This window comes from Eulemur rufifrons, chromosome 25 (assembly GCF_041146395.1).
Source record: "Eulemur rufifrons isolate Redbay chromosome 25, OSU_ERuf_1, whole genome shotgun sequence".
NCBI lineage: Eukaryota > Metazoa > Chordata > Mammalia > Primates > Lemuridae > Eulemur > Eulemur rufifrons.
In genome coordinates, this window is record NC_091007.1 from 5451903 (window position 1) to 5475545 (window position 23643).

The 23643-nt window shown below is 36.2% G+C and overlaps 1 protein-coding gene across 2 annotated transcripts in view; it reads right to left on the reverse strand.

Moving 5' to 3' along the window:
* The window catches only part of UPF2 (UPF2 regulator of nonsense mediated mRNA decay), a 95955-nt gene that overhangs the window by 38081 nt on the left and 34231 nt on the right, over positions 1-23643 (reverse strand). For both annotated transcript variants that reach the window (XM_069458979.1, XM_069458978.1), the window contains exons 9-11: positions 12541-12649; positions 6025-6138; positions 3215-3331 (exon numbers count right to left, since the gene is read on the reverse strand). In XM_069458979.1, coding sequence (XP_069315080.1) covers positions 3215-3331; positions 6025-6138; positions 12541-12649 — 340 coding nt within the window. The remainder of the gene's footprint in view (positions 1-3214; positions 3332-6024; positions 6139-12540; positions 12650-23643) is intronic.

Here is a 23643-nt window from a genome sequence, read left to right on the forward strand (position 1 = left end):
AGAGGGGAGAGGTGGGGAGGGGTAGGTAACACAGACGCTGCACACCATGGAAGTAAGAATGCTGGGTTCTAACCGTGCAGAAGGAAACCACTGACTAGCATCAAGCAGGTGTTGTGGACTGGGGTGTGGTGTGGTGGTAGATTTCAAATTTTGAAAAGATCATTATGTATGTAAGCTCCAGGAGGGCAGGGGCTGCATTTTTTTCACTGTTGTATACCTAGCACCTAAAACAGATCCTGACAGGCATGCAATTAATATCTAACAACACATGAATAAATGAGTTAATTGCTAAAAACACAATAAATCTTTCCCATGGACTGCTTTTCTATACATGTAAAACCATCATATACTGGGGAAAAGTTTTGCTATTTGTAAGTTCAACTGTGGGTATATCAAGTTTCCTAATTGTTTCTCTTATCTCCTAGTACTTCAAAAGAGTATTGATTGTAGCCAAGCTTCCATACTGACACATCTCTATACTACAATTTGTGAATGTTTATTAAATGCTGAATCTTCGAAACAGATAAGAAAACACTTTCATGTTTAATAGGGCTAGAGATATAATGACTACACCCTATAAGTAGTTCTTTGGACAAAACAGAATTTATCATTTCTACATACATAATATAGCTGTTAATCTAGATTCGTTTCAACCGGCTCTTTGAACTGCTTTAGAACCATTTTCCCCAACATACACACCCCAAACTAATTTTAACGTTACCCACGAATAATTCTGAAGGCAAACCAGTTAAAAGGTTATGTCTGTTGTCAAATAAATTATGAATACATTTCAGATTATCCCATAATCACTGATGTGCTTCAAACCAAACTCATCATCTGTTCCCTCCCCTAGATTCCCTCATTCTGGGACTGGCACCACCATCCAGTGGGTGCCCTGTGGGAGTCTGAGGTCTTCTCTTAGGGCACTTTCTTCTTCCTCACCGCTCACATCTCACCACCAGGTCTTATAAGTTCTGCTTCCTAAAAACTGTCATACAGCTAGTTATTCCCATCCCTACCCCAAGCCATTTCTTGTTTTCCCCCTAGGTTTTTCAAACAGTCTTTGTTCTCTCTACTTTTGATCGCAGTTACCTCATAGTTATCTCCTCCATGCTAATCTTTCCAAAACCGTAAGTCTAATCCTCTCTATCTTACTTGCTTAAAATCCTTGAATAGCTATTCACTGCTCTCAGGGAAAAACCCCAAGCTCCGAGGCACAGCACCCAGTTTTTGTTTACTTCTCTAGTCTTACCTGCAGCTGCTTTATTCAACTAGCTTCTCATCTCTGCCTTTCAGACTAGGCTTAGGTCTCTAAAATAAACACCACTTTTTTCAGGAAACCTTTCCTGACATACCAAGACCAACTTTGGAGCTGCCTCTACCTACAACCAAAATACCCTCTGCTTACACAGTTACCATAATGTATGTCAATTCTCTATTTGCTTGTCTATCAACTACATGAGGGAAGACTCTCTCTTTCACCTTTGTATCCCAAGGGTCTGGCAGGGAGCTTGCACTCTGTAAAATACTATGAAGCCAATAGGGCAGATCTTTCCTGACTCAGTGAGTCTGGCTGAAGTATCCCCTCTATGAGCCCATGATATCTGCTGTAAACCTCTACTGTGGCATTTACAACACCATACTGGAATTATGTGTTTAGCCCTCACTCATTAGATACGAACCACTTTGAGGAGGGCACTGTGCAGCTATAATATCCCTGCAGAACTGAACTTAGTGCCTGACACATAGGAGGAAACCCAAAACTTGTTAAATGATTAACAAGGCTCCTGTACAGAAATCAAGAAAGTCAGTAAGACCTAGTTGCTTTCGCTGTAAGAGGCGAAAAGATCCACTGAGTCAAGAAAACTGGTCAGGTAGGAAGCAATTTGGTTTTCAGGAATGCTATTTTCATCCGTACCACAATGATTCATAAATGTTTTCCCTAGCAAAAATAAACATACAGGATTCAATATTATAAACAAAATACAGGCGTTCAAAATTAGTTAAGCTTTTCTGGTGTCTATATTGTACTTTTATATGCAGTATATCTCATTTAACCTTAGCAGCCTGGCCCAAAGCAAAAGTTTTTGCCTTTTACAATACAAATTTGAACTTAGTGTGATTTATGTGATATGAGCCTAAACAGATTCGGAAATCAATTCCATTTGATGGCCTTCACATTAGTGTTTTTGTAAACAAAACACAAATAAATTTACATGTTTCTTCTTTTTAAATGTAAACAGAAAGTACTCAGGCTCATGACTAGATTCTGAAAAATATAACGTATCAAGAGAAAATGACACAATCAAGACTTTTGTAACAGCAACCCTGATGCCACGACAGTCTATGCCCAGGGATTTCCTGAACGAGAGTCCCCTCTGCCACTAACACCAACAGCCCTTCCTCCACCACACATTCTCTTTCTCCCTTCAAAGGCCACAAACAAATGCTTACATATTATCAATAAGCATAACTTAATTGCTTAATAAACTTCATGGCCATTTCAATATCCTAATTAGTTTAAAAAACAGGCTAGGCATTACATGCCTCTAATCCCAGCACTTTGGAAGCCTGAAGCAGGAGGATCACTGGAGGCCAGGAGTTCGAGACCAGCCTGAGCAATAGAGCAAGACCCTAGTTCTACAAAAAACAAAAAAATTAGCCAGGCATGGTGGCACACCACCTATAGTCCCAGGAGTTTGAGGGTGCAGTGAGCTATAATGATGCCAGTACACTCTAGTCTAGGCGAAAGAAAGAAAAGGAAAAAAAAAGAAAAGAAAAGAAAGAAAAAGGAAAGAATTTTACTCCCAGGTTCTTATATTTTGTTTATAAATCTTAAATTTTAATATTTTTCAGCTTACATTTTATATGTTTATATGATACATTGATGGCTTTAGATGTACCAAGAACATTCACAAAGATAGCTCTAACATACTAGTATTAACAGTACTGCTCATTTGCATTATGTGTCAGAAGTTTTATGGGTAGAACTTAATTCCCTTTTACAATATTGTGAATTCATTGGCAGCCAAGTGAGAAAAGTCTATACATCTCCAGGGATGGCGGCTCATATATACAGGATATTTCAATTTAGTTAGAAATATTTGTATTTATATGGCAAAGCAAGATAACTAGCACTGGTCAATATTTTTAACCCCTGGAGTACAGGTAAGTCAAGACCTTCCAGCTCTTACTGGGATCCTCAAGCCCTTACCAGAAGTACACTGGTCCTCAGGTGAGACTCTGGAGATCTGAAAAGAAACCGTCCACAGGTCTCCAGTAGAGTACATGCCATTTCAATATGATGATGAGAAAAGTCTGACAGAAGCATCTGTAATAATAAGAATCATGAAAAACTAAAAAGACAACACTTCAATTCTCGTAGAGAAAGAAAATATGACATATCTACTACACAACTTAAAAACTGTCAGTATAAAAAACAAAAGTGAGGCTACTTAGTTTCACTGTTGGGCATCTTTTGTATATCGCCATAAAGTTTTTACTGAAAAACTTCCATATATGTTTTTCCTTTCAGAAAAATACATGGAAACTGTCAAAACCCTTTCTATATTTATTATTAGATGTTATGCATTTAAATACATGCCACATACACAAACATTTTCTCAAATGCCTTTCTGTTTTGTTTTGGTCTATATACCATTTACTTTTAAAAATTTTTACTACAAAAGTATTATTTGCCCATTGTATGAAATTTATACACGTAACACATAACAGAATATTTTAGTATTTATACTCTCAATCTCTTATGCATATTTTCTAAACTAAAATAGATTTAGACATATCATTTAATAACTTGGTTTTCTGGATTAACATAAATATTTTTCCATATTCCTTTTTATCTTTCTATGGCATGATTTAGAAGGCACATATATCTAGTGCACATTATATAATATGAACTAGATAAAAAGTCACTCAATAATTATTTATCATCCAAATTGTCTCCCATTTCTTGCTACAGTTCAGTATCCAAAATACTTGGGACCAGAAGTGTTTTGGATTTCGGATTTCTCAGATTTTGGAATATAGTATTTGTATACACACAATAAGCTATCTTGGGGATGGGACCCAAGTCTAAACACAAAATTAATTTATGTTTCATAGATATACACATAGCCTAAAGGTAATTTTATACAATATTTTATATAATTTTGTGCATGAAATTTTTTATAACAAAGTTTTGACTTTGTTTTGACTGTGACTCATCATATGAGGTCAGGTGTAGAATTTTCCACTTATTGTACCATGTTGTTATTCAGAAAGTTTTGGATTTTGGAGCATTTCAGATTTTGGGTTTTCAGATTAGGGAGTTCAACTTACATTCTAAAAATGGTGTGACAAACATTCGCATAGATAAATCTATGCGTGCATTTATGATTGTTTCCTTAAAATCAATTCCTAAGAAAGGAATTTCTATGTCAAAAAATATATATCCCTCCAAAATTATCTTTAAGAAATAGTACAAAGAAATATACTAATACATTTAAACAGTCTTAGCCTAATTCATTTCAATTCAGAAAATTTTCACAATGCCTCTTACAATGCTGTCTGCAGTTTCCCTGAATCTATTTAGCAGTGTTATCAGTTTCCTCAGATGGTCCAAGGTTTAAGAAACTTGATCCCTACAATATTTGCAATAACTATTAATACTGTAAATACTCTAAGATACCATGGAGTAAAGAAACTTTAATTTTGCTTAACAAAGGTCGTTCCAAATGGATTTGAATCAATAACATGGGTTTTGTGTGATATACCTATCTATTAACATCCCAAGGAAAGCAAGTTGACAAAAAATTTGTCATAGAGAAAAACAATTTTAATAAGGGAACCATCAATTTTAAATGTAGAAGAATTATTCCATCTATTCTGCATGAACTTTACCACATATAGCTAATCACTGTTAATTCATTTCTAGTTTAATTCCACAGTGGATAGAAAACATAATCTGAGTAATTTCCATCTTCTCAAATTTGCTGAGACATTCTTTATGGTTGATTTTGATACATGATCCAAGTGCATTTGGTGAGATTATAAAGTCTGTTGCTGCTGGGGTATGGTGTAAATTAGATCAAGGTTGGTAACTGTGTTCAAATTCTTACAGAATTTTTTAGGTTACTAAGAAGTATTTTTCAAATTTCTCACTAGGATTGTGGATTTATTTCTCCGTTACTTGCCAATTTTTGCTTCATATATTTTGAAACTACGTTATTAGTTGCATACTGATTCAGGAAGGTAATAATGACCTATTCATTCTTACGAACGATACTTCTTTATTTCTATTAATGCTTTGTGTCTTAACATCTACTTTGTCGGATAACAGTAAGTAAAACCAGCTCTCTTTTGGTTAGTTACATTACCCTCATCTTTTTACTCTAATCTTTCTCATCTTTATACTTAAGGCTATCTCTCTTGTAGATAGCACATAGTGTTTTTTTTAATTAAGTCTTATTATTTCTAAGGTTTCTACTTGATGAATTTAGTCCTTATAGGTTTCATGTAATTACTAATATAGCTACATATGTATCTAACATCTTATTATCTGTTTTCTATTTGCTCATCTATTTAATGTTCCTTTTTACTCTTTTCTTGTCTTCTTTTGGATTAATCAAATATTTAATTATTTAATTTTATCCACCACTTACAACCAAAACTTTAAACTTTTCTAATAAAAATAATCAAATGGGCTGGGCACAGTGGCTCATGCCTGTAATTCGAGCACTCTGGGAGGCTGAGGTGGGAGGATTGCTTGAGCTCAGGAGTTCTAGACCAGCCTGAGCAAGGGCAAGACCCAACCTCTACCAAAAATAAAAAAATTAGCTCAGTGTCATGGTGTGCACCTGTGGCCCCAACTACTTGGAAGGTTGAGGGAGGAGAATCACTTGAGCCCAGGAGTTAGAGGTTGCCATGAGCTACAAGACGCCACTGTACTCTACCCAGGGCAACAGAACAAGACTCTCTCTTTCAAAAAAAAAAATAAATAAATAATAATAATAATTCAGCACTAACCTTTAAACAATGCAGTGTATCATTTTTTGTGAACATCTTAAACTTAGTTAGTTCTCCAATAAAACGAACAGTTTTGTTCTTTGTTTCAATATTGATCTGGTCCTTTTTTCGTACCTACAAATTAAAAGAAAAATGATATTGCTTAGATTATCAACATTTTTAATTTCTGTGATAAGAACTGCTATTTTAATACGTCTGAATTCATTCCAAATATTTTAAATACATTGGGTACAATTTCTTGCTATAGTCAAATTATTTTAAGTAAGTTAAGGAAAAATTTGCTCTGTGTAATAACAGTCCCAGGATGGGTTCTGCAAAACAGTTCCATGGTCAAATAATTTGGGAGAAACAATGCATTTTATCAGGCTCAAAGAGGCCCTTAAATAAAGAAGCCTGTTTAACTTAAGTCAGTTTCTCAGATTTATCTGGCAACATAAACCTTCTTTCTGAAATGTTAACCACTATTAATACTCCATTAAATTTATATTATAAGGAACACACTTTAGGAAATGCTGCTTTAAAAATATGAATACCAAGCACTCACTTTAGCAAAAAACGATATTAAAGCTCAGCTGGTGTACTGTAATTACATACTATGCTGTATTTTTTATTATGAATTCATTACAATGAAACATCGAATATAATCACTGTTTTTTCTTTATCACCTTAGTCGTATGTCAAAGTTCAAATCCTCTGTAAATAAACGTCTTCTACTTAGGTACACATTTCAAGAAATATCAAATGCAACAAAATCCCACTGCAACAGTACAATGTGAACAGACACACCAAGGTAAATGTAATTGGATTTATCCTCAGAATTCCATTTTCATCAGAAAACCAAACCTACAAGTCAAGAAACATTTTATTTGAACAACAATGACCATAATATGGTGGTGCCTTGAATTAGTTTAGCCCTTTCTTTTTGAAATACTATCCTATCTCATTTTTTCCATATAACAACATTCTGAGTGAGGAACAACAGCTGTTATTATTCTGATTTAATAGTTGAAACAAACAAATATAACACAGAAAGCTGTCAAAAGACTTTACCAAGAATCAATACTAAAATGCCAATCTCCTAACTGTGAATTGAGAATTCTATGCTACCACCACATGTACACACTGGAATTCGAAATAAAGCCTAATCTCACCGGTAGCTGGGCACTTAACAATAATCATTTATATGAAAACTAAACTTTTACATATTCAGACAGCTATTTGTCATCTTAATTTTTAAGGATCTACTTTTCTATAGCAAGCAGAGGTAGGTGTTTAGACTTTTCAGATTTTTAATAATTTTTAAACAAACCATATTAACTCTTTTAAAAACTCAGAGCAAACTAGAAGCTCACTGTAATTGAATTTAATCTAAAGCATCAACAAAATTGCATCCATTAAAAGCAAATAAAATCACAAAAATTCAACTTCAATATAGATTTTTTTTTTTTTGAGACAGAGTCTGACTCTGTCACCCTGGCTAGACTGCAGCGGCCTCTCATCATAGCTCACTGCAACCTCAAACCCCTGAGCTCAAGAGATCCTCCTGCCTCAGCCTCCCGAGTAGTTGGGACCACAGATGCGTGCCACAAAGCCTGGTTAATTTTTCTATTTTTGGTAGAGATGGACATTCTCACAGGTGTAAGCCATGGCGCCCGGCCCAGAACTTTATTTTAAAGGCATCATTTAAGCATACAAAATAGTTTTGTGATTGGAGACAAATAGAAAATAGAACTAGTTTTCTTTTTAATATTAAACAAAATAATAGTGAATAAAGTTGGCTATTTTCAGCCTTATAATTTAGAAAGGAATACAGCCTTCATAAACACCATTTCACAAATAAATATATTTGATAAGCACCACACATGAAAACCTCCTCTTATTAATTTACCTTATTTTGTGAACTCCAGGGATATATCGAATATGGACCCTGGACCAGTTCTGCTGGATGTAAATCCCTGCTCTATCACTGACACTTACTGGCAATTACCTAAACTCTGCGCTTCAATTTCCTCATCTGAAAAATAGACCTAATAGGGTTGTTGTGAGTCCTAAATAAGTTAATACATAAAACAGTGCTTAGGACCAGTAAGGGTTCAATAAATATTAGCTATAGTTAATTTTATCCATCTTTGCATATTTGTATTCCTAGTATGTGGGCATTAAATAAATGTATACTGAATAAACAAATAACTATATATATATATATATATACACACACACACACACACATATATACATATGTATATATATATATTTTTTTCTTCAGTGAAGTGAAAGAGCCAAAGTTCTAGGGTCACAAAAGCTATGCTCTTCTGGTAATTTTCTGGGATATATGATCTTGGGCAAGTCACATAAACTTCCTGAATCTGTGTGCCCACTTGGTAAAATAAGGACAAAGATAAGGATAGTGATTATGATGGCAGTGACTACACTTCCTTTGATACTAAGCAATTAATGTCCAAGACAAAAGAAGCTTATACAACCTTCAAAATGATGTCTAAGCAGTGGTTTTTTTTCTTGAGACAGAGTCTCACTCTGTTGCCCAGGCTACAGTGCAGTGGTGTTAGCCTAGCTCACAGCAACCTCAAACTCCTGGGCTCAAGCACTCCTTCTGCCTCAGCCTCCCGAGTAGCTGGGACTACAGGCATGTGCCACCATGCCCAGCTAATTTTTTCTATATAGATTTTTAGCTGTCCAAATAATTTCTTTCTGTTTTTAGTAGAGACGGGGTCTTGCTCTTGCTCAGGCTGGTCTCGAACTCCTGACCTTGAGCGTTCCTCCCGCCTCGGCCTCCCAGAGTGCTAGGATTACAGGTGTGGGCCACTGTGCCCGGCCTATTTTTGTGGTTTTATAATGCACATTAAATACTTAGTACAACTGCAAATGTATATAATTTTAAAATATATATACCTAATATTGGAGATATGTGGCCAGCTTATTTTAATAAAGAGGCTTGATCAAAAAAGTTGAGAAACCACCAATTTTTAATAGTCAGTGAGGGTACTTTGCTTATATTTAAATAAAAATTCTTCCCTCCATTATTAAAGAAGTAGGCGCTACTGGAAATTTGGAGAACACAGAAAACTAGAAAGGAAAAATATTCCTCATTCATAGTCCCCCCCATCCAAAGAAAGCCACTGTTAACAAATTTACATATACTTGTTTTCTCTACTTTCTAAGCATTTTAACATAACTGTAAATTTATTATATGTAAGATTTTATATCTTGCTATTTAAAAAGCAGTTTCTTTATGACATGAAAACTGTTTTAAGTATCATTTTTAATGGCTCTATCATTTCATCATTCTACGTGGCCGTTTTATTACTCCACTGTTGGGCTTTTAGATGATCAGTTTTTCCCTACCACAGTTCATGATATGAATAAAGCTTTTTTGGCATACAGAATTGTTTATGTAGATTTTAAGAGTCATCCAAGGTATAAATGTCTTTAAGGCTCTTGAAACATACTGCCAAACTGCTTCTCCCAATTCCTACATGAGAATGTTGGTTTCTCATTTCTATTACCTTTACTAATCTGTCAAATTGTGTATGTTAACTACAAGTTTTTTGGACTATAAGTGAGAGTGCATATAGTTTTGTTAACCAGTTTTACTTCTTAGCTGAGATTCTTCTAAGTAGGGGGCCAATATGATCAGACTGTGGCAATACAGTAGGATGTCAGTAGAAGACAGAGACAGGAAAATCTGGTTAAAAACTATTACAATAATCCAACTAGGGATAATGAAAGACAGCAGCAGTAGCAATGAAGAGGAGAAGCTAGATTTGAGCTGTTTTAGAAAGCAGCATTAACAGAATTTGGTGAACACTGGCTCCTGAATGTCTAGGTACAAAAGTAGAGGTATTTTCTCTTACTGATTAGGTAAAACATATTGTAAATTTACAGGGAAAATATAGAAGTAGATCTGAGGCAGTAAAAGATTCAGACATTTTTAAGAAGAACACAATAAGCTTGTTTTCTGGACATATTTACCTAGAAGGGCATTAAAACTAAGTACCAAGAGAGAGGTTCCAGTAAGAGATATATATTTGGGTTTGCTGGGAATAGATGCAAACTAAAACCAGGTAAAATGTGCTCCATCAAAAAGGAGGGTGAAGGAAGAAAGCTTAGGAAATTCCCACCTACAAATTCAGCTAGGAAAAAAGGAGACTGAGAATAGCAGTCTCAAGCAAGCATCAGGAGAAAGTGGAGGTACACAAGGCATAATGCTATAATGGATATTTATGTGCAGGCACTGTGGGAAGAACTGTATATGCATTACCTCATTTAATACTTAAGAACAACCCTATTTAAAAAGATGCAATTATTATCCCCATTTAATAGACTTGGAAATTGAGGTTTAGAGCATGTGAGTAACTTGGCCAAAGTTACAATACTAGCATGTGGTGGAGCTAGAATGACAGCTTCCTACAAAGCAGGAGAGTCCCGCGGTTTAGAATCTGCAGAGACATCAACTAACAGGCAATTATGAAACACTGGTGGTCTCTGCCAGGGTGCAGCTATGATGGGGAATCAAAGGCTAAATGTCACCAGAAGTACAGACAAGCATACTCTAAAAAATTTGAAGAAGGAAATGGAAGAGGATAGCTGTGGGGGTGTAGGCGTGTTGAGAGAAGTTTTTTGATCTTGTTGCTGTTATTTTATTTTCATTTGAGGATGGGAGAGCACTGGGCACCGAACATACTTCTGACCTAATAGGAAGTGCCTGGCAAAGTCTGCAGATTTGGGGGTGGGGAAGGACAGATCCTGAGGAAGTATTTAATAAAAGGTAATCAAATACTTCAAGTGCCCTTTCTTCTCTCACCCGAGAGCAGTGGTTTCAAAGCATGCTCCTGGAATTCTGATATTCCTCCCTTTGTAATGAAGCATTGCAGCAGTTACAATAAAAATGCCAATTCTCCAATTCCCATCTCAATTTTCAAATGGGAGGGGAGTACACATGGATAGAATTTTCTTAATTTTAAGTTTTTCACCAAAGCACTAATCATGCTTGGTCTAGCAGTGTGTGTTTTAGTTTGGAGTTTGGTTGAGGAGCATAAGCACGTAACTCATGCGATATACTCATACTGCCCACTGGCAAAACAGTTGTTTGTACAATGGGATTATATATACCTGCAAGAATATCATGACTTCTGATGTATCTGACCCCGAACTAGCAGCATTTATCAAAGTGTGTTCTTTACGGGATTATATGCTTACACCCCTCCAGGAGATTCACAGAGCACATTAACACATTAAAGCTTTGAGAATTCTTACAATAAAACAAAACCAAACCATTTAACTTTATTGAGTTCAGTGCTTCCAACTTCTCTAAACATGAAAACTTTTCTAATTAATACTACCTACGAAAATCTAAAAAACACTTTAGCAAAAGCTGGCCCAGAAAAATCTTAACCACATATCTCATAATAACAAATTAATACTCCAAGAAGCCAGTACAAATCATTCCACCCTCGTGAGACTTTCTGCTTCCCCTGAACCAAAGCGCTCACTCTCCGATAATTCACTTGACAATTAAGCATGCAATTCCTTATATCTATTATACTCAAGGATTAAAATTTTATTTCACTCTTGCTTTTCTATGTATGTCTTGTCTCCCCAACTGTATCATGAGGTTCTTGATCTCAGAAATTGTGTCCGTTCTTTCCTGAGTGTTCAGCAATACTACCGATCTGAGCAAGTGAGTACAATAAAGCATGTATTGAACACAGTGAACAGTTCCTGATTTTATTTGTATTCTCAGCAACTTACTATAAAGCTAAATTTTGTAAACACAATTTTCCACTGGCTAACATAAACACTTGAATTTCATGTATTTTCATCGTCTACCAATGCCCACTTTCTATCCAATGCCCATCATTTACCAATACCTCTAGCAGTATCATTCACCTCCCACCCTCAACCAAGCTGATATGTGAAGCTATATCACCGCCATGAGATAACTGGATAATGTGGGTTTGGGAGAACTACAAGACTCCTAGGGAAGCTGACAACAGGCCCCTAGTATTTCCCAGGGTGGTCTTTAAAGAACACACCACCATCCAAGGTAAAGATTCTCAAGGCAAGAATCAAGCAGAATGTACTAATACCAGACAATTTATGGAATCTTTTATGCTCCACACATTTGGACCCCCAACACTACAGAGGCATCCTACATGGCACCACACCCTGACTCTTCACTGCCAATCCTGTTTCTTCTGGAAACACCAATGAGGCCTCTGGCTGTCTTGACCTTGGAGAATGGTTTTTACTTTACAAAAGCAAAAAATGCAATACCTACAATGGGGGAATAAGTTAGCAGCAACGGCTCACCTCCCAGTTAGAATATCACTTATGCATTTCAAGCTTTTTTGAGTAAAATTACATTTTTGAAATTTAGAATTCCATAGATTCCGAACTGTTATACCACTATCAAATTTCAATAATATGCTTACCAACAATCCTCACTCAACTTTTAAAAAGATATATATATTACAAAATAAATGCTTAAATACATACATGAAATCTGAAATCCCCCCTCAGCATGGAACAAAGATCCTCTGCTACATCAGACATGCAGGGATGCAATGTAGCAACCAATCTTGCATAAAATGGTAGCAAATCCAACCTGCAAAAGTTATATGTGAATGTGTAAAAGGAAAGACATGTCAGAAATAATTCAGTTTAAAATTTAAACTTTCTCAGATGTATTCACACATTCAATGATTTTAAAACTAATAATCATACAGACATGCCTAGTTACTGCCATCACAAAGAAACGTCTGAAAATTCAATCAGCTTTGTGAAAGTTTATTGATAATCTGGCATTTTCCATTCAGTGAACTGATCACACATTTGTAATTTTACTAAGTATGTAATTTTGATAACATACGAAACACCAAAAAAAAAAAAAAAAAGTTTTGACATGGCTTAATTTTTTAATCACATAATACCTATGTTAACTGCACACTTACAAACCTAAAGGTAACTTAACTTATACAGTGTAAAACAGAATCCTTTCAGACCATTTCCATTATTTATCCAGGGGTAAGTTATTTAGAAACCTCAATGTCTAAAGAAAGAGGGTAACCAATAACCAAAAAAGCATCTATGAAGTCAAAACAGTATCACAAAATCCACACACTAACTTACATATTTCATCATTACAGAACCCACTCGGATCCACCTTCAGGATCATACTTTAGACAGTAAGTGGCAAGTGCGTGGCACTCACGCTGCCACCCCTTCCATTGTCAGACCACTGTCACCAAACATGGACAAAGCTCCAGAATCCTGCTGAACGCAGGACTCCAGGCAGCTACTACTGACTGAAATCAACATAAGCAAAAACTTATTTTCCATTCCTGTCACAGACACTATTTTATAAAACTTGATAACTCAGTGATTCAACACTCAGCAGATCAGACATTAAAGATGGGAAGCAGCAAAGAACTAATAAAAGTGCTGCACTGACAGCAGCAGGTAATGAGAGCTGACAGTGAGGAAGGAAGCTAAAACTAAACTCAAAAAAGTAGACATAAGAGCTCAAAAACTATGACAGCTTGAAGCCATTTAGGAAAGAAAGAATCATATAAGTCTTAATTATCACCGAACAGATCACTATACAATAGAATAATACATGAAAATGGTTTGATCATTAGGGAAAAGACTGCATACCATGAAAGGCTTAGAATTAGATCTGGAAAGCTCCTAGTGCTGTAGCATGTACAGATTAACCCTTAGAAGAGGGGACATAGTGAAGGAAGAAGAATGGACATAAATTTGAAAGGAAGGTTAAGGGAAAGAAACTGATTAAATTCATGCCTCAAAGCCTCAAAAACTTTGTACTCCTCAAAAACGTGGACCATTTCTGGAAAAAAGTTATCATTTATTTCGTTCTTACCAACGTGCTAGGCCCTGTCCTAGGTAGGCATCTACACATATCATCGAACTTCTTAACCTAACAGCCACCCTATGAGGCGGACATTATAATCACCATTTCAGAAATAAGAGAACAGATGCTCAGAGAAGTCAAAAATGATATGGTAGCTTTGTAGTAGTATCTTAGTTTTTTAAAATGAATCATATCCTTCTTTAAAGAAAGTGAAAAACACAATCCATCACATAAAGATTAAAAAATGTTTCAAATCAAAACGTTTAATGTTAAACTTCAAACATTTAAAATATTTTAAAAGTTTTATAGTGTTTATCATAGTGTAAAACCATAGTGTTTATTAATTGAAGGTTAAGCTTCTATCACACAGATAATACATATAATGTAGGTCACATCACTCCGTGAAAATATTGCAAAAATGAGGTATTACTAAATAAGGTACTTTCATAAATACATAATAATTTTCCTGATGTTGCCAGTGTTATATTAAAAAAAAAAAAAAAAAAGCCTTGGCCGGGCGCAGTGGCTCACGCCTGTAATCCTAGCACTCTGGGAGGGCGGGGCGGGTGGATTGTTTGAGCTCAGGAGTTCGAGACCAGCCTGAGCAAGAACGAGACTCTGTCTCTACTAAAAATAGAAAGAAATTATATGGACAACTAAAAATATATGTAGAAAAAATTAGTTGGGCATGGTGGCGCATGCCTGTAGTCCCAGCTACTTGGGAGGCTGAGGCAGGAGGATCACTTGAGCCCAGGAGTTTGAGGTTCCTGTGAGCTAGGCTGACCCCACGGCACTCTAGCCCTGGGCAACAGAGTGAGACTCTGTCAAAAAAAAAAAAAAAAAAAAAAAGAAGCCTGGAGCAAATGAACATTTAATCTTCTTATATAATAAATGGATTCACACGAATACTAAACTTATAAATATTAGTTACAATATTAGGTTCTTCATTTGTTTCCCATACCCATTTTAGCAACAAATACTCTTTTCCAGTTCATAATCAATTGCCAAATTCAAATACTGGACTTTTAACCTATGTCTAGGTTTCACTGCTCCCTGTTGCCACAACTACAGGTCAGAAAGATACAGATAAGGAGCGAAGGTCACAGGCTAACAAAGAGCAAAGGGCTGGGAGTCAGGAGGCCCAGGCTCCAACTCTATGGCAGCAAACAGTATCTCTGTGACCTCATGGGCTGATCCTCCCCCCCCACCCCTCCACCTGCTCCAGGCACACTGGCTCCTCAGTGATCCTCTCACTCAGGGCCTTGTGCTGGTGCTTCCCTTGGGCTAGAATATGCTTCCCCTAAACATCCATAGTGTTTACTGCCTCCCGACCCATTCTGAATATGTCACTGAAACTGCAAACTCACCCCACCCTGCCTCCACCAATACTCTTACCCCTGCACTACTTTTTTGGTTTGTTTTTTTTTTTTTTGAGAGAGGGCCTTGCTCTGTCACCCAGGCTGGAGTGTAGTGGTGTCGAAACAACTCACTGCAACCTCAAACTCCTGGGCTCCTGAAGCTGCAGTCTCCCAAGTAGCTGGGACTACAGGCTAGAGCCACCACACCTGGAAAATTTTTATATTTTTGATAGAGACAGGGTCTCACTATGTTGCTCAGGCTGGTCTCCAGCTTCTGGCCTCAAGCGATCCTCCCACCTCAGCCTACCAAAATGCAAGAATTACAGGCATGAGCCAGTATGCCCAGCCTGCTTTTTAAAATGTAATTTACCACCTTCTAACACAGTAAATAATTTGCTGATTTGTTATGTTTACCTTATTTGTTATACCTCCTGCCCACTAGAATGTTAAATTTCCTGGGAGACAGTTTACCAGCACTCAAAACAGTATCTAGAACATAGTAGGTATTCTAAATACATACATACACACACACACACACACACACACACACACATATATATAATAAATGAATGTCTCTGGGATCTCACTCTTAAGCATACTGTTAGCATTTAATCTAAGATAGTTTTCTCCAAATTAAGGAAGTATCTTTCTACTTTTATAAGAATATTACATTTTATCAACAAAAGCTCATTATCAAATAACTTCTAAGCAACTAATGGGATATTCATATATAATAGATTCTTATTTTCCTATTGATGTTACATATTAATAGATTTCCTATGTTAAACTGCCCTTCCATTCCTAAAATCAATTCTCTTTGATTATGCTGGATTCTTATTTTTAATATATTACGTATTGAATATGATTTGCTAATCTTTTACATAGACTTTTTATATTGACATTCGAAAGTGAGATTGGTCAATACTTTTAACTTTCTTACTCCTTTTTGTCAGATTTTACCTATTTTTTTTTTTTTTTTTACTACATGAAATAGTAAGTTTTTAATACTCTGGAACAAGTGATATAGTAGGGAAGTTACTTGTTCCATAAAAGACCAAAAGAACTCAATAAAGCTATCTCTTCTTAGTCTATTTAAGATGAAATTAACTGATAGGTTTTTACATTTTCTTCCATGATCACTGCTCTATGTGGGTATTTTATTTTGTCCTAAATCAATTTTGGAAATGTATCTGTTCTTCAAAAAAATTATCTGTTTGAGATTTAAGTGTTTTTTAATCATCTCTCTAGCATATCATCTGTTCATTTCTTAAACTTTTTAATGTGCTTTTTCTTTATATGTTCTAGACGATTTTCTATCTGGATTTTTCTAAGAACCAGTTCTTAAATTTCTAAGTTTTATCTTGGTTGTCTTTTAAAATGTATTTTTTAACAATGTTTGAGATCATAATACTTAGCATAAAAAATTCTTAAACTATGTCATGTCCTCTATTTGTTGGCCTGTCACTTAAATCCTTTGCTTTATTTTTTTTTTCTTCTTCCAATTAGCCCAATCTACTTCAAAATCTTTTATTTTCTCAGACAGGGTCTCGCTCTGTCACCCAGGCTGGAGTACAGTGGCACAATCATAGCTCACTGTAACCTTCAACTCCTAGGCTCAAGGGATTCTCCCGCCTCAGGCTCCCAGGGTGCTGGGATTAAAGGTCTGAGCCAATGCTCCCCGACAAGACCCTTTCTGAGGCCCCACAGAAAAGCAGATGTAGCCATCCATTTTAAAGTAAAACAGTTTGTGCTATCTGTTCAGGCACAGATCAGTGAACTAACAACATAGGAAAGTACTGTCAGCTTTAACAGGGATTTTAAAAAAATGGTTTAAGGATTCCCTAAGAATAGCTTAACTCTTTTAAGCCTTTCTAGGTACTTAGTAATTCTAGTTTTTGTTTCCTTTGGAACTGGCGAAGTGGAAGTAAAGTTAGATACTCCATTTTCTCAGAAGCCTCTAGCCTATAAAATGGATAGTTGATACTAAATTTCACCCTGCCCTCTTTAAATCTTCAAGTTCTGTGACTGCTCATTCATTACTTCACAAAATAAAATCCCTTATGTTGTAAACAAAGTAATAAATTATACACTTGTTCAGTGCTAGTGCTGCTTTTAAGAGTGCTTTGTCTTTTCCACCTTCCTAAGAATGCAAGCTCAAAAGGGAATGGAGTTAATATCACATCCATCCTGTTAAAGTTATTAAAATAAAAAATAAAATATTGTAATCAATATAAAGAGTAAACTTCTATGCTCAAATTTGTAGCTCAAAAAAAGCTACAGACAGTTCATCTAATTTGAGTTTTCTGAAAAGCAACTGGAAAATAAACTTAGATCCTTTCTTTGAAAACTGAATTCTATGATCTTATAAGAGAGCGATAATTACTTTTACCAATAGTTAATAGTGAACCACTGAAAAAGAATGCTTTTTTTCTTAAACAATAATAAAACCTTGTTTGTATTTTCAAGATCTCCTGAATCACACATTTTATACTTCCAGCAGTTAAGGATCATTAAGTTAGTAAACATTCAATCACTAACTATATGTAATAATAAATAGCAAGAAAGCAGAAGCATACACGAATATGCACACTTTTGTTACTGAGGGGAAAAAAAAGAAATTCTTACAGGATTTTATCTCCTCATCAATTTGCTTTCTAAAAGAAATGTCTACCTTTCTTTTTCTCTTTAAAACCTAAAGAATTGACTGTTGAAAGCTATTAATTTTATCCCTCTGCTCAAAAATACCGGGAAAAAAAAGAAAGAAAGACCACAGTTACAGTTCAATTAAAGAATACAAAGGATTTTCTTCCTAGGAAACACTAAAGGAGAAGATGATTCTAAAAAGATGAAATATAATAAATAAAAGATTTCAGGTTACTCTGCAAGTCACAACCAAATGCCTTGTTGACTTTTTTCGCAAGGTTGCCTGTTCGCAGCACAACAGTGCCATCAAGTGGTATAATGTACTAATACATTTCAAAAAAAAAAAAAAAAAAACGTTCTTTCATGGCTCCAAATTTAGGGAGGGAGGAGGTTCAATTAGAAATTTTCTCACAAAACTCCAGCAAACTTTCCTAAAAGCTAGATCAGGAAAAGCTGTTAGAGAATCAAGTGCCTCAAGAATCAAGTGCCGGCCAGGCGTGGTGGCTCACGCCTGTAATCCTAGCACTCTGGGAGGCTGAGGTGGGCGGATCGTTTGAGCTCAGGAGTTCGAGACCAGCCTGAGCAAGAGCGAGACCCCATCTCTACTAAAAATAGAAAGAAATTATATGGACAGCTAAAAATATATATAGAAAAAATTAGCCGGGCATGGTGGCGCATGCCTGTAGTCCCAGCTACTCGGGAGGCTGAGACAGGAGGATCGCTTGAGCTCAGGAGTTTGAGGTTGCTGTGAGCTAGGCTGACGCCATGGCACTCACTCTAGCCTGGGCAACAGAGTGAGACTCTGTCTCAAAAAAAAAAAAAAAAAAAAAAAAAAAGAATCAAGTGCCGTACACTTCACCTTTGAATAGCATTCTGCTTAGGTTAATCTAAAGAGATGCTGGACACCCACCTACCAACACTTAGCTAAAAGTGTGGCTTTTGAAACCTTATGGCTTCAAAGTCACTAAAAACAATACCAGGTATGTCTACGTTTAAAATAAGAAGAGATTCTTAGACACTTTCCCTGACTCTGACTTCAAACTCGAACTTTGGCTTAGGTATGCAGCCTTCTGGGGGTGCTGGGAATGTTCTATATCTTGATCTGGATGATAGACACATATGTATACTTAAGATATAAACACTTTACGTGAAATTTCAATTATATGTGTTTATAGCTATGTCATATATTACCTATAAAATGGCAAGCAAATATCTAAGGGGATTTCCACATTCCATTTCTGTGGATTCCTTCAAATTAATAGGCTAAGAGATATGACAGCCTTTTGAGTTTTTTTATTACTATTTAATGAAGGAAGAACACAACTGAAAGTTAAAACACTGCTTCACAGATCAGACCTTTAAAAACTGTAGACTACAACAAATTAAAAAAAACTTTTGTGCTGCAAATCATACCACCAAGAAAGTGAAAAGACAATTCAAAGACTGACAGAAAATATTTGCCAAGTGAATACCTAATAATGTATGTGTACCCAAAATATATTAATATGAAGAACTCTTACAACTCAATAAAAAGACAAAAACAGCTTAAAAAAAGCAAAGGATGTGAACAGACATTTCTCCAAAGAAGATATACAAATGTCCAAGAAGCCCATCAAAAGATGTTCAACATCATTAGTCCCTGGGGAAATAACTAATATTTGTCCTCAATATCCATGAGGGATTACTGGTTCTAACACCCCCCACAAATACCCAAATCTAAGGATGCTCAAGTCCCTGATTAAAATGACATAGTATTTGCATATAACCTATGCATACCCTCCCGTATACTTTAAATCATCTCTAGATTATTTATGATACCTAATACAATGTAAATGTTATGTAAATAGTTATACTGTACTGCTTTTTTATTTGTATTATTTTTTATTGCTGCATTATTGTTTCTATTGTTTTTGTTTGGTTTTTCCCCAAAAATTTTCAATCCACAATTGGCTGAATTCATGCATGTGGAATCCCCAGATCCAGACGGTCAACTGTGCAAATCAAAACCACAATGAAGTTCTGCTTTCATGCCCACTAGGATGGCTATAATCAAAACATGGACAATAACAAGTGTGGGCCAGGATGTGAAGAAACTTGACCCCTCACAAGTTGCTGGTGGGATATAAAATGGTGCAGCCATTGTGGAAAACAGTTTGGCAGTTACTCAAAATGTTAAAGAGTTACCATATAACTCGGCAATTCCACTCCTAGTTTTTTTACTAAGAGAACTGAAAGTAGATGTCTACACAGACTTATACACAGTCACAGGAGCATTATTCATAACAGGCAAAAAGTGGGAACAAGCAGCGCATTGGGCAGTCCCGTGGCTCTGTCTCTTGCTTCAACAGTGTTTGGATGGAACAGACCCCGGGGCTCCCTTTCTTAAAAAAAAAAAAAAAAAAGTGGAAACATCCCGAATGTTCATCAACTGATGAATGGGTAAACAAAATGTGGTGATCTATACAATGGAATATTATTCAGCCATGAAAAGAAATGAAGTAGTGGTAAATGCTATGATACGAATAAATCTTGAAACATTATGCTAAGTAAAAGAAGGCAGCCACAAAGGACCACCATGTTGTCCAGAATAGGTAAATCCAGAGAGAAAAACTGGATGAGTGGTTTGCTCCTTGGGAAGAGGCGGGCAGCGAGGGAATGGAATTAACTGGTCATGGATATGGGGTTTGTTTTAAGGGTACAAAAATTTTCTAAAATTAGATTGTGGTGATGGTTGAATATATTTAGAACACTGAATTGCATACTTCGTTTTACTTATTCTTTTAGAGATAGGGTCTCGCTTTGTCACCCAGGCTGGAGCACAGTGGTGCAATCACAGCTAATTGCAGCACTGAACTCCTAGGCCCAAGTGATCCTCTCCCTTCAGCCTGCCAAGTAGCTGAGACTATAGGTGTGCACCACCACATCTAGCTATTTTATTTTTTTAGAGATGGGGGTCTCACTATGTTGCCATGGGTGGTCTCCAACTCCTGGCCTCAAGCTATCCTCTCAAGTGCGGGCCTCTGGACCCAGTTGAACTGTATACTTTCAATGGGTGAATTGCATGGTATGTGAGTTATATCTCAGCAAAGCTGTTTTTTTTTTGTTTGTTTGTTTGTTTGTTTTTAAGACAAGAACTGTAAAGAACCTTAAGAGTTATCAAGTTCAATGATTCCTAAACCAAACTATATAGGATAGGTAAACAACTAAATTCTCAGCAAGGCATGGCAGCCCATGCCTCTACAAAAAATAAAAAATTAACTAGCCATCGGCAGCGGCACGCATCTGTATCCCAGCTTCTTGGGAAGCTGAGGCAGGAGGATCACTTGAGCCCAGGAGTTTGCTATGGTGACAGTGACCTATGATCATGCGACTGAACTCCAGCCTAGGTTGACAGAGCAAAACCCCATGTTTCTTAAAGAGAAAAAAAAAATCCAAAAGCTGGGTTTTTGGTAGGAAAAAAACAAAACAGATAAACGCTAGCTAATGTAATCAAGAGGAGAGAGTTTAAGGGGAAGTACAAATAGGGTACCATTTGTAATGGCAAAAGACTGGAAAGTTTGAAATGGTTAAATATAGGACATCCATAAAAAGAAACACTGTGGCTTTAAAAGAAAGAACAAGGGAAATCTTTATGTGTTGAAATGAAAAGATACATATAATAAGTTGCCCATTGTATAAAAAAACAGGAAATAAGAATCTATAATTATATTTTCCTGTATACACAAAAGAAACCGAGTAGAACATGTAAGAATCAAGACAGTTTTCTATTGAAAGGAGTACGAATTGGGTAGATAGGGAGACAATAATTGGAAGGATACTTTCACCATACAGTATTTTACACTTCTGGGTTTTGAGCCACGGGAACGTATTATTTATTATTTAAAATTGCCTATGACCAACATTAATTCACCAGATATTTTTAACCATGTACCGTGTACCAAACACTATGCTTGGTGTTGGAGATGTACAAAATGAAAAGATCTGGTCCTCTCTCCTAAAGGGCTGATAGTTCAGAGACAGTCTGGCAGGGATACAGGCAGCAAACCAACAACAGGAATATAATGTGCCTAATTCTTCAGATGAAGACATGTTGAGAGCACTGTAAAAGGGCACCTGTATCTACACAAGGAAAGTAAGGTTGCTCCAAGAAGACCTCGCTTGTGTCAAGACTTAAAGGGGGAGTCCGAGATTTCCAGCGGAAAAACATCTCAGATAAAGCAGAAAGCAGAGGTAAAGGCATGGGAGTGGAGAGAGCAAAGGGTAGAAATCATTATAGATCAGGATTCCCTAAGAGGAAGAGTAGCTAGAATTAAGACTGAAGAATTGAAAATGGGCTAAGAAAGGGCATTATATACCATGTTAAATAATTTTATCACCATCTACATGTTGGGCTTTGTGCTAAGCGCTGGGGATAAAGAAGAAAATATGGCCTCCTTCCTGCAGCTTACAGTCTAGAGGACAATGTCGGGCAGTCCAAGAAAGAGGTTTTTTCAACAGTCTGCTGCCATGACCTTTCCTGTCTCTGTCTCTCTGCACTGCTGCCTCTGTCAGAAATACTCTCTCTATCCCGGTCCTCACCCATCCCTGTCTAGTCAATTCCTTCCTCAGGACTCGGATTAAATGATCCTTGTTCCAGGCAGCCTTCTCTGACTCCCTAGAGTAAATCAATCAGTTCCACTTGCCCTATGCTTCAAAGCATGCTGTGCTTCTTGGTAACTGAGCTTAGAATTATTCATCTGTCTTCCTCTCCAAAGCATAAACTACATGAATACAAGAAGTCAATCTTTGTCACCACTGTACTGTACCCTCCAGCACTGATCACAGTATATAGAAGACCTTAATAAATAATGAATGAATAAATTCTAGAATATAATATTTCCTGATCAGCCTGATTATAACAAACTTAAATAATTATATTCATACAATGCAAGTATGTAAGACTGTAGGGTCTATTTCTCATGGCTCATTCACTATGCATTTTAAGTAACTTGTATCTTTTTTTAATATTTTTTTCTCTCTTCTTGAACCATAAACTGTCACTTCCTACTACTTTCAAGCCTGTTTCCAGCAGATTCCAACTATTACTAATTTGCATGCAGTTTTCTGTCTCCTGAGCTAAGGAGATAAATTCAATTACAAAGGATACAACTGACAGAAGACCAAATAATAGTATGCAACTGTTGAGGACCTTTTTTTTTTTTGAAGATGGCAGAGGAATGGGTATACAGAAAGAGAAGATGCCCATTTATAAGTAAACTACTTAAACATCACTGCTTGGTTTCTTTTGTTAACCAAACTTTTATTTTTAATTATTTGCTTGTTTATTTATTTTTACTTTTCTGCCTCCCAGAGTGCTAAGATTATAGGCATGAGCCACTGCACCCGGCCCATTATTCACTATTGAATAAACAGAAATGGATCTCCTTTGGGATCCTAAGGTCAACATTCTATGAGTAGTCCTGAAATACTCAGGTGAAGTGGGGCTTTTTAATGTGGTGTAATATAAAGCATCAGAATTCTCTAAAAGCATAATGTAACTGAATTTGTATCTTGAATTACTAGCAACATAATCACCAATGGGACTTCCAGTTCTACCCAATGAATCTCTAGGTGGGCTACTTCATCTGTAAACTATCATAATTACCTAAATAACTCGAAATTTTTCTTATAAACACAACTGCAAGAATTAGACACTCTAAATTAGTATGATCTTTACACAAAGTAAAA